Source organism: Eucalyptus grandis, chromosome 6 (assembly GCF_016545825.1).
Source record: "Eucalyptus grandis isolate ANBG69807.140 chromosome 6, ASM1654582v1, whole genome shotgun sequence".
Lineage (NCBI taxonomy): Eukaryota > Viridiplantae > Streptophyta > Magnoliopsida > Myrtales > Myrtaceae > Eucalyptus > Eucalyptus grandis.
The window spans coordinates 57,488,435-57,506,677 of NC_052617.1; the positions used below are offsets into that span (position 1 = coordinate 57,488,435).

An 18,243-nucleotide genomic window follows, 5' to 3' on the forward strand; every position below is an offset into this window, starting at 1 on the left:
GGAGAGACGTTGACTAGGAATCCTTACGTGAGGATTCAACCTGTGCCGAAGCAAGATAGTGGAGCCAATGAAGCAGCGAAGGCTGAGGAGAAAAAGAAATAGACAGTTAAATAAGCGCTGCAGTTAAATTGTGAAGTCTCTCAGGTTGTTTGATGATCTCGAGAGTCGGTTTTCCCTAGTTCTCAGTCTTTTGTTTCCTAGCATTGTTTTGAGTTTTGAAAGGTCTGAAAAACCTTTAATACCGTGTAATAAATATTGCCTTGTCTCGTTCTCTCATGGGTCGTATGTCGCATGAGCCAATCGCGTTGGCACATCGCTCAGTCTGTACTAGATTTGCTCTTGATGAGGATGCTTTAACTGGGTGGGTTGGCTGATGGAGGAGCATATAATTGCGAGTCGGCAGCATCAGTGAGTTTGCATGTCCACGTGGACATATACAGTCCATTATCTTCGACCATAAGCTCGGAGGTTATACTTAAGAAGCCGGGGAAGCGAATGAACAAGCGCTCCTCTGTCGTCGCAAAGAAGATGCGTGTTCTGAGCTTTGTCGAATGTTATACTTGCAGCTGCAGAAGTAACTAAATCAGCACAAGCCCAACATAGAGAAACAGGAGATTGGAGTCAATCGGAGCTCTTCGTGGCGTGCGTCCATGTTGGCGTTCGATAACCGGGCCTATAGGTTGTACGGTGTAGGGACTCGGAAAGGAAAATGATAATAACATAGGAGTGATGTAGAAAAATTAGGGGAGGGCACACGAGGCATAAAGGCTGTGCACAGCCATTCAAATCGAACAGAGAGTATACGAGAAAGTGTGTCTTGAGAGTGGGAGCGGGACGAGCGGATTCGGTTTTTGTATTTTAGGGTGACGATAAAAGAGAGGGAGCAATTCTCACATGAGCTCCGGCAAAGGAAAGGTGGTGGTGGGGTGGTTTTAACTCTCCTTTTTCGTGAATTTCAATTTGGGTTAGGGGGTAGGGGTAGGGGTAGGGGTCGGGGTCGTCGCGGTCGTGGTGGCGAGAGAGGGGCGACACGCATCGACGCGCCAACGAAACCCCTTCTTTTCCCCCAAACTCTGTGGGGGCGCACGCTCTCCGCTCTCCTCGCCTCTCTTTTTTTTCCCCGTCCTTTCCCCAGCTTTTTCTCCTCGTGGTGGTCCTTTTCCCCCAAAATTTCATCGCCCAACATCCGATTCGACCATCCCCTCTCCTCTCTCTCTCTCTCTCTCGTTCCGACTTGGTGTTGCTGGTCCGCGAGAGAGAGTTGGAGAGAGAGGACGCACGCACAAGTGTCACTGTTGAGCCGGCGCAAACGATTTCGCCGCCGGCAATCGGGAGATCATGACGCAGCAGCCCCCGCCGCCTCCTCCTCCTCCTCCGCCGCTGCCCGCTTCCGATGGGGTCGCTTCGCCGCAGCAGGGCGTGCAGGTCCGGTGCGCCGGCTGCCGGATGATACTCAGCGTGGGGAGGGGAGTGATGCAGTTCTCTTGCCCTACCTGCCACTTGCCCCAAATGCTCCCTCCCGAGCTCACCGCCACCGCCACCGCCGCCGCCTCCGCCTCCGCCGCCTCTCCCCCAATCCTCCCCCTACAACAACAATCTTCCCTCCGACGCCGCCCCCAACAGCAACCGAGTCGCCCAATTGAAGCCCGCCCACGGCATCGATCCCACCAAGATCCAGCTCCCTTGCGCCCACTGCAAGGCCCTCCTCAACGTCCCCCACGGCCTCTCCCGCTTCAAGTGCCCTCAGTGCGACACCGACCTCGCTGTCAAGCAGCCCTTACAGCAGCAGCCCTCCTTCCTCCCTCTTCCCCCTCCTCCTCTTCCCCACGAGGAGGTCAACGAGGTTCTCTCCTCCTTTTCTCTCTTTTCTCATTCCCTTTCCCATGCTTCTCCTGACGCGCACTTTATCCGGTCCCTCCTGATATGCCCTTCCCCCATTTGTGTTGTGTGGTATCTTTAAGTATATTGTGCTTATTACTTCAATTGCTTTGTTTAGCTCCCTCGATTGCACCCCGCATTTTTCTTAACTTCATACACTTCCTGCCTCTTTTTTTTTTTCTTTTCTTTTCTTTTCTTTTCTTTTCTTTTTCATGAGGTTTACTCCTTGAAAGTTCCTTCATTTGGGGGGTCGAAAAGGATGGTACCATGCTGCGCTAGGTCCTTCGATGAGTGACCCCCCCACTATAACAAGTTCATCCACGAAGGAACTGACTGTTTAAGCATTGGAGCGATACGGGAATTGTCTTCCATATGAATTCGAATCACGTGAAGAGACATCGAGTGGCACGGATAATGTTTAGCTATATTGTGGTTAGTTATTTTGTTACTGGAGAAAGAGACGACTGCTGAGAATATTGATGGCGGATCATATGGTGTGAGTTGAAGCGAGGGAATATGGTGGGTTATGGATCGTGCTATTTATGAATTTTTACCCATACCATGTGTTACCGCTTGTAATGGAGAGGATGGATCTTTTACATTATCTTGAATTTCTTCATATATCGGAATGGAGAAGAAGATGACAGTTTTTGGTGGTGTAGAAAAGTGTTTTGACAGACCATTTCTTGCTAGTACCTTCCATATAAGAAATGGCGATCTATTAGTGCCTATCTAACGAAAATGTACTTTTAACAATTTGAAAAATCTCCGTACATCTTTAAGCAATGAGATGTGATTTTCTGTAGGAGAACTTGTTGCAGGTGGGTATATTGACCTTAAGATGCTCTAGTGAGAAAGTAAGAACTTTAATAGGATTTGGATCAAAAGAGGCGGTCGAAAGCATGAGAAAAAATTGGCAGGATGTTGAAGGTACCAATCTTGGATGAAATGTCATTGGAACGAGTTGATGGCATGAGAGGATTAATGTAGCTAATACATGTTGGCATGAAGAATGTATTTGCTGTCTCTGTTCTTTTTGAAATGTGTGCCAACCGTTCTGATTATATCTAGGAGGTTTAATCATACTTCCTTTATTCAACATTTTCTGTCCCAATTGCTTTGGTAGTACTTCCTTTTTGTTAGAAAGTCCAACTTAAAATCTTAAGATAATAGGTGGAGGGAGAACACATGAACATAAAGAGCATTTAGGACCTGTCGTCAAATGATGTGGAACAATATTTCAATGGAGACGATATTTCAACAGCCTCTGTCACGTACAAGCCAGATTATGAGCAACCCGTGAAATTTGTCTACGCCCGTTCACATGGTTTTTTGACCACACATATTGGCGAAAGGGATAGCACTGGCTCTGATATCATGTTGAGAGACAAAAGCTGAAGTTAATGCTTGGTTAGGTCGAATTGACCCTAAGTCATCTATTTTAATAAAGCCAAGAGGCCAAGATTATAATATCACCCTTATTGCCGCCATACATAAAATAATAAAGAAAATGGACAAATATGCCTCCATCAGCCGAATACTCTCAACATCTTTTTTGCAGTTCAGGTCTTATTGCTTAAGGAGCCATTTTTTGTGAGTAAAAGATGGAAGTTTTTCATCTAGGAGGAAAAAATAGTGGACGTTTCTTGTCCATGCTTCTGGCCTACTTTTCACTTCCCTTGTCTCCTTCTGCTTAGTTATGTCACCAGGAGTAATTTAGCTTGGCATATGTGCCTCGGCATATCCATATTGTTTATAAGTCATCTGCATTTAGTGGCAGGCTTGCGTTCTTCAACATCTCTGTTATCAAGCTGAATTTGTCATCTCTAAACACAATTCTGATCTCATATTGTCATGGGGACTTTTTAGTAACTAAGGGCTGTTGATTAAATCTGCATTTGCGAAACCAATCTTATCAAATCAGGTGGTTTTCTGGTGATGGTTTAGAAGCTGGGTTGCGTGGATCTGTATGCTTGAATTTTTTTCAAGAACTTTTGAATGATAACAATTTTCGTACCTTGTATTCTTCTGTTTCGAGATTGAGAAGCACGGGTTCTTTTGCTTGTTGAGATGCTGCATGGTTAAATGGTCCCCATTGGTGGCAAAAGAACAATAGTTATCTATGGTCAAAGGTTTGAGGTGTAATGTTAGATGAGAACATGGGCTTTGGGATAGAACTTGTGACTGGTTGGCCATAGAGAGGCTTGCTTATGTTAATGATCTCAAATGAATCCTGTAGTTCATAACTTGTTCCTCCTAAAAAATTCTGATTGCTTATTCACTTTTCCCATTTTTAAGCAAACTGTATTCTTTGTTGTCTTTCAATTTTTTCCAGGTGGCTATTGAAGTGGAACGTGAAGAAGATGAAGGTGGCACGTTGGGAGAAACTTTTACAGACTACGTAGGTGTTCCCCATGTCTTTTTTTTTCCCCCCAAACTTCTGCCAGCCCCTTGCTTGTCAGCTAAATATTTTTAACCTCCTTTTGTGATCCTTTGATTCTTTTAATACGCAGCGACCTCCCAAATTATCCATCGGACCTCCTCACCCGGATCCAGTTGTTGAGACATCATCGTTATCTGCAGTTCAGCCCCCTGAGCCTACGTATGATATGAAAATTAAGGATAAGTTGGAAACCTCAACGGTCTTATCATGTTTGCAGATTGAGACACTGGTCTACGCTTGTCAGGTTACATTCATGGCTGCAACTAATTCAAATTATATCCATGTGCCTCCACTCATTAGAAAATATCGGTCATCATGACAGAGACACCTTCAGCACCTTGCCAATGGCACTAGGGCTGGATTTTTTGTTGGAGATGGAGCTGGTGTGGGTAAAGGTCGAACCATTGCTGGGTTAATATGGGAAAATTGGCATCAAGGAAGAAAAAAAGCATTGTAGGTTTTTATTTGTATGTCACATTTGATCGTTACTAAATCTCAGTGGAAATTATCTTGAAATTATTTCGCAATCTCTAGGTGGATTTCCGTCGGTTCTGACTTGAAGTTCGATGCCAGAAGAGATCTAGATGATGTAGGTGCAACTTGTGTTGAAGGTAAATAACAAACTCAAGAAACTATTAAGAAAATGTCTTTCTCATACCATGTCATGTGCAGCTGAATCCCATAGTAACTTTTAAAGAAACTCAAAGGAATGGTAAGGTACTCCTATAGTTAGATCTGTCACATTACTATATGCGCACAATAGCATTTGTTGCCATATTCGGTCTTGAGAGGTATCATCAAGATGACTGTCTCTTTTTTACTTTTGTTACCATTCGTAACTGATTTCATGCCAAGAGGAAGTAAATATAATCCGTTGATTCATGTGAACAGTACATGCTCTGAACAAGCTTCCCTATTCTAAGCTTGATTCCAAGTCTGTTGGGGTCAGAGAAGGGGTAGTGTTTTTGACGTATAGCAGCCTTATAGCATCTTCTGAGAGAGGACGGTCTCGTCTGCAGCAGCTTGTGCAGTGGGGTGGACCTGAATTTGATGGGCTTGTCATATTTGATGAGGTAATACAATTTCACTTCGTTTGTAATAGTGATCATGTGTGAATTCTGTATCCTCTATACCTCGTCAACACCGATTTGAAAGCCTCTCTCTGATGGAGCAAGGATTTGGTTTCACCTTATATCTAAGTTCAATGGTTTCACTCTAGTGCCACAAGGCCAAGAATTTGGTGCCTGAAGCTGGAAGCCAATCAACACGAACTGGTGAAGCAGTTCTGGAGATTCAGGTATTCTTAATATGAATAAGTGGCCCTATTCCTTGTTCATGGTCTTTACTCCATTTAAGTAGCCTTTTCTTTTAGAGTTTTTGCGTTTTTAGTGGGGAAGTTACAGTATGGGTAGCTGAATATGATGCTCCACTTCTGTTTTCTCACAACTGGACGGTGTGCTCTCAAAAGTCTTAGCCCTAGACCTCTGAGTAAATCTACGTGTCATCAATTGTGCTCTGGAAACGCAACCAATTCTTTTTGAAGTAGGTGATTTTGTTGAAATGTGTCATTGCTCAATTTTCAAAATGTGTTGATATACTTTATAGGGGTCCTTACTAGTGCTCTTCAGGTACTTGTTGGCATGACCTTTGTCTTAATGACTATCCTTTGTTTAATTCTATTTAGGCTCCTTGATTTTATTACCCGTGGAAGATTCTGAGCTCTGGCTGTTTTGTCTGCTAAAACACTGAGTTTGAGCTTTTCCTAACTTCTAAAGTTATTATGTTTACTGCTGCAGGCCCGGCTTCCTGAAGCTCGTGTCATTTATTGCTCTGCAACTGGTGCATCTGAACCCCGCAACATGGGATACATGGTGCGCCTTGGACTTTGGGGAGCTGGAACATCCTTCTCGGATTTTAGGGAATTCTTAGGTATTTTGTCTATCAGGATTATTTTATCTTTTAACTAGGGAATTCTTAGGTAATTTGTCTAACAGGATTATTTTATCTTTTAATGCTGTCACTTTGATTGCCAATTTGATTGCCAAGCTTATCAATTTAACATATCTGGACTTCATATCGGTTCCTAAATTTTCTGTCATGGGTGACATGGCATTTGTTTGCTTTTAGTTTTCATGCATTGGGTTATCTTTACAGTGCTAGCTTGGTGAACTTGGGTTAGAATTGCCACCAGCGTTAATACTTGCAGCGGTGTTAAATTATCACCTTACCGGCATCAAAGTACCATGGTTTCCATTGTACTTCCTGTCTAGATTTGCTTCATATCATCTCTACTCAGTCGGAGATTAAAGTCCTCTTATTTGATTCAGTAATTTTCCTGTTGAAAGAGTTAGAAAGCTAGCAAGGTATTTTCAAAGCCGGGTGGGTTCAGTGTTGTAAAGCAAATTAAGCTTCTGAATGATATGCAGTGCTTTTTGATGGCCAAAAATGAAATGATTCAATTGGGATCACTGACATGATGGTTGAGATTGCTAATAATCATTTTCTAAGCCAAGATTCTACTGACAATGCCAGGAAAAGCATCTCAGTGGCTTTAACTGGATACCAATTTTGGCTTTTAGAAAGGGCATTACACTTCAATGAAGCTTGCAAAAGATGGGATTTTCATGTTGAGCTCTAAATTGAGCTGAAGAGTAACCCCTTGCCATTGGAACAGCACACTAGCACACATTGATAAGCATTTCCATCAGAATATGCACATTTTCATATGGAGGAGAAGTCCTTGTTCATGTTGACTTATCCTGGAGGGTTATTCACTTTCATCTTAAATGTTGCTACCATGTCGATGATCAGTTTTGCAGCTCCCTGTTTCTGTACTGGCATACAAACCACTAGACCTTTTTGATAAACTGGATGACATCCTGTACTCGTGTGGTCCCAGGAAAAGAAAACTTCTTGTCAGAAGATATTTCTCTGATTGAGGATATATATCCTTTTAGATTTGATTTTGTCTCGTGACTAATCTATGATTTGATTTTGAGACTTAGCATCATCTCTTGATATTACTGGCAGTTGCTATTGAGAAGGGTGGTGTTGGGGCCCTAGAACTTGTTGCAATGGACATGAAAGCAAGGTAATAGGTTCACCTAATTTCATGCATCATTTCTGATGTTGCTGGAACTGATCTTAAGATATGTTTCAGGGGTATGTATGTGTGCCGTACACTTAGCTATAAGGGCTCAGAATTTGAAATTGTGGAAGCACCTCTTGAAGAAAATATGATGGTAGGCTGAAAGCGTATGCTTTACTATTTACTTAGAACTATTAAGTTTCAATCCCTTGGAGTTAAGAAATTGGTCATCTTGGATGTAGACTCTTGTTATTAAGCCTTTTTTCGGTCCTTATAAACTCGCATGCTTACCCATCAAATCCTTTGTTGAATAGCTTGTTAAAGTATTAAAGTTTAAATAGTTTGATGAGCTATTTGGGGGTTCAGAATTAGTAACCAGATGTCTGTTCAATTCTTTATGTCCTGAGTAATTGGTGAGTGTAAGAAATGTTGACTTCCCAAATCGTGTTTTCGCAGGAAATGTATAAAAAGGCAGCGGAGTTTTGGGCAGAGTTGCGAATGGAACTGCTGACAGCAAGTTCCATTCTCACTGATGAAAAACCAAATACAAGTCAATTGTGGAGATTGTATTGGGCAAGCCATCAGGTATGTGATTCTATGGATTTTTGGTGGTAGGATTGTATATGCTCCTCCTTATGGACCCTCCATCTGGTTATTTTGGTTTTAATTTATTCATCGATATGTTCCGATGTTCTTATTGTAGAGATTCTTTAGACACATGTGTATGTCCGCGAAGGTGCCTGCAGTCGTGAGATTAGCGAAGGAGGCATTAGAAGATAAGTGTGTTGTTATTGGCCTTCAAAGTACTGGAGAAGCAAGGACTGAGGAAGCTGTCACAAAATATGTCAGTATGACGACTGTATTGCATTCAATTATCTTAATGTTCTTTACAAGCGATATGCATTCTTATTTAGATAATCACGGGAACTTGATGATTTCTCAGGGTCTTGAACTTGATGATTTTGTTTCGGGTCCTCGAGAGCTGTTGCTGAAATTTGTTGAAGAAAATTATCCTCTGCCTGAAAAGCCTGAACCTCTTTCAGGTATTTTTATGAGCAACTGCAAGTATAATTCAACACTTTTCCCTATTGAGTTAGTAAAATTAAGAGTATGCTTTGGTTGCAGGAGAAGAAAGTGTGAAGGAACTTCAAAGGAAGAGGCATTCGGCGAGACCGGATGTGTCAATAAGAGGAAGAGTCAGGAAGGTTGCAAAGTGGCAGCCCGCTAGCGATGATGAAAGTGATGAAGATAATGATTGTGAGTCCCTTTAGGCTGTATGCATGACATTAGTTCTGCCCGTTTCACTTCAATATGTATATTTGTATTTTCACATTGGTCGTTTTTCTATAATTACCAGTGGTTGAATGGTGTAATATGAATTATACTCACATATATGTTTCCCGCTACGTGAATATTTGCTTCAGATTTTCAAATCATGCTGCTTTGCATTTTACTTGTTCAAATCCACAATTGTGTACGTCCAAATAACCAAGTTGATCTTTGTTCCAAATAACCAAGTTCTGCTCGTTTCACTTCAATATGTATATTTGTATTTTCACATTGGTCGTTTTTCTATAATTACCAGTGGTTGAATGGTGTAATATGAATTATGCTCACATATATGTTTCCCGCTAGGTGAATATTTGCTTCAGATTTTCAAATCATGCTGCTTTGCATTTTACTTATTCAAATCCACAATTGTGTACGTCCAAATAACCAAGTTGATCTTTGTTCCAAATAGCTGATTCTGTACATGACTCAACTGAATCTGATGACGAGTTTCAGATCTGTGCAATATGCAATGGTGAAGAGGTAATCACCACTTCTCTCCCTTGTGTGAGAGATTGTATGCTTTTACGTCACCTTATTCTTATATTGTGATTTTAGGGAAGGAAGAAGTTGCTTCAGTGTTCGTGCTGTCGTCAACTGGTTCATCCTGCCTGTCTTGTCCCGCCTATGGAAGATATAGTATCTGAAGAATGGTCATGTCACTCATGCAAGCAAAAGACAGAAGAATTTCTTCAAGCTAGACGTGCATACATCCAAGAACTTTTGAAGAGGTGGAAATAAACCTTACTGTCTTCTGCTTGCAGGCTAAGTTTGCAACTGTGCTGAAAAGCATTGTCATCTTGATTATAGGTATGAAGCAGCATTGGAGCGGAAAGCAAAAATTTTGGAGATAATACGTACACTGCATCTTCCGAATAACCCTCTAGATGACATCATTGATCAGGTGGCTGTTGGTGAATCCTGTAACAACATGTATTTATATGTCACGGCATAACATTTATATCATCGTCTTTTCTTCCCAAATAGAAGTGGATTTGCAGACGTGAAGAAATATTTGTGTTGAATATCAAATACAGAAATATATCTGTCAGTCTGGAAGACATTCATAGAATTTGAGGGTGCCCTCAGGATTGCTAATATCAATGAATTGTTCAATTTAATCAAGATGTTTCATCTTTAAGTTCTAATGGGCTGGCAACCGATTGTTGCCTTTTCTAATATATCAGCTTTTACTTATATAAACACCTGTTTATCTTGCAAACCTTCTTTCATCATTTGGAAGCTGTTTTGATGGCCTTCATTTAAGTTGAAGTAATTGTTGTCCAATGAGAATTTTTTATGAAGACAATTTGATGTTTTGTAAGCTATTTCTGGTATGAACATTATTTTCCACTATGATAGTTGATCTATCAACAGTAAACTTGATGTTTCTTACAACTTCTTCTGATTTTTTAGTTAATTTAATAATTATGATGCTTATGCAGCTTGGAGGCCCTGATAAAGTTGCAGAAATGACTGGAAGGCGAGGAATGCTTGTTAGGGCCTCCAGTGGGAAAGGTGTCACTTATCAGGCACGTAACACGTAAGTTTGTTTGATTGCATCTTTCTTTAAGCACTACAGTTTTTCTACCTTCTCTTGAGTTAACTCTAGTTTTTTCTCAGGAAAGAAGTCACGATGGAAATGGTGAACATGCACGAGAAGCAGCTCTTTATGGATGGTAAGAAGTGGGTGGCTATTATCTCCGAGGCTGGATCTGCTGGTGTTTCTTTGCAGGCAGATAGAAGAGCATTAAATCAGGTGAGCTGTTTCCGCAAAGAGTTACTTTGTGTTGAGGCTTCCTGCAAGTCCTAAGTTGATACTATTGGAATTTTCTTTTCTTGGCTAATTTCAAAGAGCTGTAGATCTCGTGTACATTCACCTAATGCTGTCTGGTATTGTTGCTTATGTTTGTCTGTCGTTGATAACTTATGATAGAAAAGAAGGGTGCATTTGACGCTGGAACTTCCTTGGAGTGCTGATCGGGCAATTCAACAATTCGGCAGAACACATCGGTCGAACCAGGCTTCTGCACCTGTGTACAGGTGGAGTAGGCCTTGCTTTAATCACTTGGTGTTCAATTTTCTTTTATATGACAAAGTGATTGCAATGCTTCCACAAAAAGTTTAAGAATAGAAAAGATTTGCGATGGCTGTTTAAGTCTTTCTTTAGTGTGAAGCTATCGCTCTATTGGATGCTTACTGCTATCTACATTTAATGAGTCCAACTTAAATTAGTAATTGTTCTGGGCCTAAATTTATTAAAGTTAGAGGGTATGGTTGTTGCTGAATCATAGTCAACATAAGAAGGAGATAAACTGTCAGCAGAAGTATGAAGACATACATGTGACATGTGATGGAGAAGCATGCATTCTGGGATATTCAATTTGTGTTGAGATGCTTCTCAGTTCACAAGAAGAGGGGCAGATTTTCTGTTTGTCCATTTCCATTCTTGATGCGAAACCTGTAGCCTGGCTACAATTCTGTGTTTGACATTGTTGCATAGTTTCATCTTCTGAAAAAACATGAACAACAGTGGTTTTCCAAGAGAGTTATGTTTTTTGTCTCGGCACTCAGCAAAAATGACTCATGAATTCTGTCATAACTGATGAGTGGGGGGCATGGTTGCAAGAATCCTGCTTTTTATTATTGATTTCAGTGGTCAGAGGCAAGGAAGTGCACCTGTAAGACATGTCTATTCTGGTGGGCTGAACCCCGCAGAAAGTGTTTTCTGGTGGGCAGCAAATGAGACAAGTTGGGTAGATTAACTAGATGTGAGACTATGAAGCTGCTAGTGATCAAAGCAGCATAAATACTTCATATGGCAAGATGCTCATACTGAGGGTTCACTGAGCTCTGTTGATTTGAAAGAAGTCTAGTTGCCTCATTTTCAGTTGATATGAAGATAATGCACGATTTGGTAAAGATGGTGCGCAGTATAGTCAAGTAGGAATATTACCAGAAGTGAAAGATTTTCAGGATCTTTTGTTAAAGTATCTCTTTTTACTTGGCTCAACAAAAAACCACATCATTGACCTGGGATATGGTATACGCTGAATTAATATTGGAATTGGTCAAGCGGGTGGGGACTGCTTTACATATTCATGCCATTGTTGGGGTTAAGTGAAATGATGAGCTTGTTGGTATTGATGGACTTAGTCCCCTTTATGCTGCTTCACAGGATACTCTTCACCAATCTTGGTGGTGAACGCCGGTTCGCATCTATTGTCGCTAAGAGATTAGAGTCTCTCGGAGCCTTAACACAAGGAGATCGTCGGTGAGTTTTGTGAATGATGCACTCATTCATCATTTAAAGCTTTGAGTTTGTCTTCTGTGCCATTGCTTGTAATCCTATCTTTGTCCTTGTAAACTTGATTACTTTCTCTCAATCAATTGCAGCGCGGGACCATCTTTGAGTGCCTATAATTACGACAGCACATATGGAAAGAAGGCCTTGGTGTCGATGTATAGGGGAATAATGGAACAGGTGGGTCATGTTCCTCTTGTGACCTTTTTTGCACTAAGTTTCATATATAATGAGTAAGTGCTAATTTTTTCTTCTTCAGGATTCCCTGCCAATTGTTCCTCCGGGATGTTCATCTGAAGAACCTGATGAAGTCCGGGATTTTATGGTGATGGCAAAGGCTGCTTTAGTGTCGGTTGGAATAGTTAGGGACACAGTCTTTGGTAATCTCACTGTCTTTGGCACAACCTGTCAATCTTACTTTAAGCTAATAAATGGTATTATTGGTATTAGTGTATCTGTGCAGAGTTGCGACTTCTGATATTATGTTTGACCCACCATTCTGCTTTGCAGTTGTAATTTTAAAGTTATTTTCATTGTGATATAGGGAATGGAAAAGACAATGTTAAGAATTCTGGTCGTATAATTGATTCAGACATGCATGATGTTGGTCGCTTTCTCAATCGACTGTTGGGGTTGCCGCCTGACATTCAGAATAGGTTCGTTTTATGTGAATTGATTGGTATCTGGAATTGATCTCAGTCCAACATGCTGAGCTAACATATTTTCCAGGCTTTTCGAGCTATTTGTTGGTATTCTAGATCTGGTCATTCAAAAGGCACGCATCGAGGGGCATCTTGATTCAGGCATTGTTGACATGAAAGCAAATAGTGTAGAACTACAAGGAACTCCGAAGGTGAGGTTTTTCCACTTTTAACATTCCGAGCTTCGCTTCTGAGCCATTTAACTTTAATTTCCTGCAGACTGTTCATGTCGATCCTACATCAGGTGCTTCAACAGAGCTCTTTACTTTCACTCTGGATCGTGGAATCACTTGGGAGGTACGCTTTGCTGAATGTAAGATTCTCCTTTTGCTTTTGTGCTTCATTACTCAGATCGGACCATATCTTGTTTCAGTATGCAAGCTCTCTGCTAGAGGAGAGGCAAAAGGATGGCATTGCTTCATCTAGTGACGGTTTCTATGAGTCCAAGAGAGAATGGCTGGGAAGGCGTCATTTCATCTTGGCATGTGAAAGGTAATGACTGGATTATCTGATCTTTGGGATTTGGGGTTGTTCATAGGACACTGTTTCTTTGGTGGCATAACTATCTTGGTGAATCTCCACTGCTACAGAAGTACAGTCCCCAGCTTTAGCCTTCTTTCTGAGAATTTTTTCCATAATGGTGCTCATTCCACCTAATGCTTGCGGTTCCTATATTGTTCATTATTCACTACCGTTTCATCATAATGGTTGCATTCTAGCATAGTGGAGGAGATAGATATGTTGAGATAGTTTTTCTCAGTTATATCATTGTGAAGAGTCAAGGCTGTTATGCCTTCTTTGGAAGAGTTTTAAGTTTGCTTTCTCAGATCAGTGTTCTTAATTTTATAGGTTCTAGTAATATGTATGTCCACTCCTGTTCTCATACTTTTGAGTCTTTACCTCCTTATTTTCCGAAGGTGACTTTGAAAGTTGTTTATTGGACCAGTTATCTTTTGGGATTACTGATGATTGCTATCTGAATTGCTGGTTTTCTCATTATTGTGCTTCAGCTCTACTTCAGGAATGTTCAAGATAATCCGGCCAGCTGTTGGGGAGTCATTGAGGTTGCAATGTAATATGATGTATGCTTAACTAGTTTTTTTTCAAGATTTCTTTACTAATCTGGTTTACCTTTGGCAGGGAGTGGCCTCTAGTGGAGCTCAAAAACAAGTACAGAAAAATGAGTTCTTTGGAGAAGGCTAAAAGCAGTTGGGAAGATGAATATGAAGTATCTTCTAAACAGGTAATGGCAAATTATTCATTTTATGTTAATACAACGGGCCACAGGCATAAGTCTATGCAATAAGTTCCTCCCAAACATTGACAAATAAGATTGGTTTTCTTGAAGAATTTGGAGGATGTGCATTTCTAACTTAAGTTTGACATTTGTGGTCTGAGCACTATTATGTGCATGTGTGATGCAGTTGCAGTGTCTCTGTGTTATCTTGATCTTTTAAGAAATTTAATGCTTCTTTTTCTTTACTAATTTGAAGTCTATCCATCTGAAGAATTACATGAACCTGCTAAACATGTTTTGTAGGCAATGGCATTCTGGTTTGATTAATTTGCTGTTTATAGAAGTTCTGCTTGCTTTGTAATGGTACTGTGTGGTCTATGTCTGCTAGGCTGCAATGTATGCATGTTCTATTTCTTGGAAAACAGCGCCTTTTACTCCTTTTTGTCAGTCCATCTCTCGACTTCTGATCTGGGTGTTTCGCCATGCTGATTAGTTCACAGAATGACTTAATGAGGAATTTTCGGCCCTTTGGGCATACCGTATGAGTTTCCTGACTTGTGGTGGTATAACAGCTATTAGGTGCATAAGAGCATTTGGAAAAATTTTGTGAGCTGTTAGTGGCCAGGACACCAACTCACATAATGTAGAAACTGCAATTTATGAAGGGGCAACACAATTGCTAGATGTGGAATGTCTCCCACCGTTAAGCCTCTTCTTTTCTATCTGTTGTCTAAAGGAGCTGCACAGAAGCTTGGTTATCTGCGCTTTCCTTTTCCTGTAAATAACTTTGTGGATACCTTCCTTTTTATATCCTCTTGAGGAGAAATCCATCCTTGCTTTGCTAATCATGCATGCTCCCACTGGTCACTGGCCATTGTTTCTTTGGGTTTTTATGACCAAGAAGTGCATTTTCTTGGTAATGTGTCCAATCATTTATCTTGCTGATGGTTTATTGGAATGCTGTTTTCTAATTGGTGTTAATTTTGATTGCAGTGCATGCATGGCCCCAACTGTAAAATTGGCACTTATTGCACTGTTGGGAGGAGACTACAGGAAGTAAATGTCCTGGGTGGCCTCATTCTTCCTGTCTGGGGCACTATTGAGAAGGCCCTTGCTAAGCAGGTCGGTTGCCCTGCTGCTGCTATTATTTTACACTATTTTTTCCCTGACCAAGAGTTTGGTGGTCTAGGGGCGCGTTTTTTGGGGCATGCTTTTTATTAAGAAATTGCCATGCAACATTTCCAGATGACGCCAACAATGCATGACTGCATGTGTATAGAAAAAAAGTAATGCATAATTGCAGTGCGGCCAGCATAATTTTTACATGACAGTATCTAAGCAGTGGTTGGATAATCTGGTGACCCCCTAAATCTTAGTGTTATCTTACTTGAGACTCAGGGCTGTAATATTATATGCTAGAACTATACTACAATTTGCATGTTGCAATTTCAGGAGCTGTGTTTAGGCATATTCATTGATATTTTCCATGCTTTAATATGCCTTATGAGCTTTCTGTTTGGCTTGTAAATATCAATGACTTGCCAAATTTGTGCATTTGATTCTGGATGATATTGATTCTGGGGGAACTTCTGTATGTTGGCCCCTCAGTGCTTAGCTTTTAATGCCATAGAGAGAGTGCAATCCTCTAATCGAATTTTGACAAGCTTTTGTTCACTATAGTTCCTTTTGGAACAAGGACATCTCATTGTGCATATTGAATGATTCTTATCTCTTTGGTAGTGGGACTTATCACTAGGGTTATGTCTTGTTGGAGGTGCTGAAACCTTTTACATGTTTGCAGGCTCGGCAAAGTCATAAGCGCCTCCGTGTTGTGCACATTGAAACTACTACAGATAGACAGCGTATTGTGGGCCTTTTTGTACCAAATTCGGCCATTGAATCTGTCCTTCAAGGTTTTGATTTGCTCGTCCCCCCCCCCCCCCTCCATATGCTTCTGCATGGCCATCTTTTGTTGTCTTGTTTCCTGGTTTGGATGTCAAACCTTTATTGCTTTTAGGGGTGTGCAAAATACCCGGGAACCGCCCAGAACCGGTGGTTCTTGAGGGAACCGGCCCGGTTCCCAGTTCCAATTTGTGGAACCGGTAGGTACTGGTTCGGTTCCCGGTTCCATGGGCGGATCTGCCCGCCCACCCACCCGGACCGGACCTGAACCTTTTAATATTAAAAAAAATTACGAAAAGAAACCTTAGATCTCATCTCACTCCCTTCGTCTTCGGCTCCTAATCCTATCACCATTTCGCTGCGATTACTTCTCTTTGCCATCCGCATCTCCACGTACTTAAATTTGGTTTTTCTTTTTTTGGCTTGCTTTGATGTCACGTAATCATTTTATGTTGAAAACCAAAATTGTTTCGCATCAAAATCGGTTCCATGGATCCACCTAGGAACCGGATTGGACCGACGGTCTGGTTCCCGGTGGATCCATGCAACAAACGGTGGATCCTAGTTCCAATTTTCGAACCGGTCCTTAGCGGGCGGTTCCCGGTTCTAGGTCGGGAACTGCCCACCCGGACCATGCACACCCCTAATTGCTTTGGTTGCTAGGATGTGTTTTTTTCTTTTGTTGAACAATGTATAAGTGTAAATTTGTAACATGTTTGTTGCAGGTTTGGCGTGGGTTCAGGATATAGATGATTGAGATGGCAGTTCAGCATTTTCATGAGTAAATAGATTAGACAGCCAAGTTAAATGGATCCGTCAGGACTCTGCAAACCTTATTAACAGAGTTACGGTATGCGGGCAGCCTTCAATTTGTGGGAAATGTAGGCTAACTTTTCTTTGGGGGAAAGTATGCTCTACCACATGATATTGCAATTTCTTGATGTATATTTTTGCTCCATTTTTTGGGCGCTAATTTTGTATACGAAGGTCTTGTCAAGAAAGGGGAGGGATGGTTTACTTGATATAGTGGTGAATGAATGTCTTGTGAACCAAGTTGTATGTGTCCTCATGGCGACTCACGTGAACAATGCAGGAATGTAAATCTTCACACTGTTTAAATTCGTTTGTTTCGTCCGTGAAGTGGATTAAACCGAAGTTAAAAGAAATGCATAACAACCGTTGCACGAGCTCTTCCGAGGACTCAAACCAGAGCTTTTTCCAATTATAGCATGGGAAGGAAATATGGACTTGGTGGCGATGCTGCTGCAACCTTTTTGTCTTTTTGGTCTTGCGGTACGCATTCTTGATATTGTGTCAAAATTGGCAAACTGGTTCCTACTTACTGTTGTGTGTAATGTGTGATCATTCGTCGTCGTCATTTTTAGTTTTGGGGTATTGTCAGCATATCGTGTCCGTTTAAATGGATTTGTCTCAGCGGCTTACTGAACTAAAATTGGCCAAATTCCCTTGAAAAAACGCTAACTTAGGTCGGGTTCTAATTTAGGTTTGAATTTTCTTTTGTCTCGTAAAAAATTCATCAATTTTCAATCGATATTTTCGATCGATATTCACTCAAGTGTTTTTGTGCTGTAAAAGATGACGTGTCATTTGCACATGCATGTCTATCTCTCTCCCGCCGTGCGTCATTCCATGTTGTCTCCCTTTTTGTCACTGTTTTTTATTGCCTTTCTTCCTCAATTTGATCCCAAAGAACTCCGGTGCGAAAAGAAGGAACGTATGATGGATCGAAACCTCACAATCCAAAAGCCAATGAGCAAGCATTCAACTTGTCACACACACATGTCAAACTTGGATATCAAGCTTCACGACAGATCTTTTAAAGCGGCGAAACTCGAGGCTGCTGTGGTTGCTCAAACTTTCATGAACTTCATGGTAGTCAAGGCCCTGATTGTTTTTCGAGCCACCATAAGTCTCGAGGCTACCATGGTCGCTCAAGCTTCGAGCTCGCAGCCGCGAGTGTGCATAAGCTTCGGGCTCACAGTGACCATGGCTGCTTGAATTTTGATTTATGAAGGTCAATGTTGACGTCACGCAAGCTTCAAGCTCACAGCAGCCATGTTGCTCGATTTGAGCTCACAATTATAACTGCTCCATTGATGGTCGTGAGTGGATACAAATTTGAGCCCGCTGTTATGGTTGGTCGAGCTTCTAACTCATGGCTGCTCGATTTGAGATGATGATGGGCCATGGCTGCTTGAGTTTCGTGCTCATAGCTCGAGCTGCCATGGATGCTGTGAGCTTGAAGCTAGCACGACGATGATGACCTCAAGCTTGGTTGCCTGAAAAGATTTTGTAACCTTAGCCACGAGCCCGAATGGTCATGGCATCCATGCGTATGGG

At 41.4% G+C, this 18,243-nt stretch overlaps 1 protein-coding gene across 1 annotated transcript; it reads left to right on the forward strand.

Annotated features, from left to right (window-relative positions):
- Nucleotides 1–1,035: 1,035 nt before the first annotated feature.
- Nucleotides 1,036–17,022, forward strand: LOC104451045 (protein FORGETTER 1). Its single transcript, XM_010065797.3, is given in 33 exon segments — nucleotides 1,036–1,641; nucleotides 1,643–1,843; nucleotides 4,214–4,279; nucleotides 4,392–4,565; nucleotides 4,644–4,774; nucleotides 4,856–4,932; nucleotides 5,213–5,394; nucleotides 5,541–5,618; nucleotides 6,118–6,250; nucleotides 7,352–7,412; nucleotides 7,482–7,563; nucleotides 7,866–7,994; nucleotides 8,113–8,253; nucleotides 8,353–8,452; nucleotides 8,535–8,666; nucleotides 9,151–9,221; nucleotides 9,297–9,469; nucleotides 9,549–9,642; nucleotides 10,184–10,281; nucleotides 10,362–10,497; nucleotides 10,675–10,781; nucleotides 11,917–12,012; nucleotides 12,135–12,222; nucleotides 12,302–12,422; nucleotides 12,587–12,698; nucleotides 12,772–12,895; nucleotides 12,963–13,040; nucleotides 13,117–13,235; nucleotides 13,754–13,807; nucleotides 13,884–13,986; nucleotides 14,974–15,102; nucleotides 15,782–15,893; nucleotides 16,608–17,022. Coding segments are annotated over 33 exon segments (3,837 nt in total). The 5' UTR covers nucleotides 1,036–1,338; the 3' UTR covers nucleotides 16,640–17,022.
- Nucleotides 17,023–18,243: the final 1,221 nt, after the last annotated feature.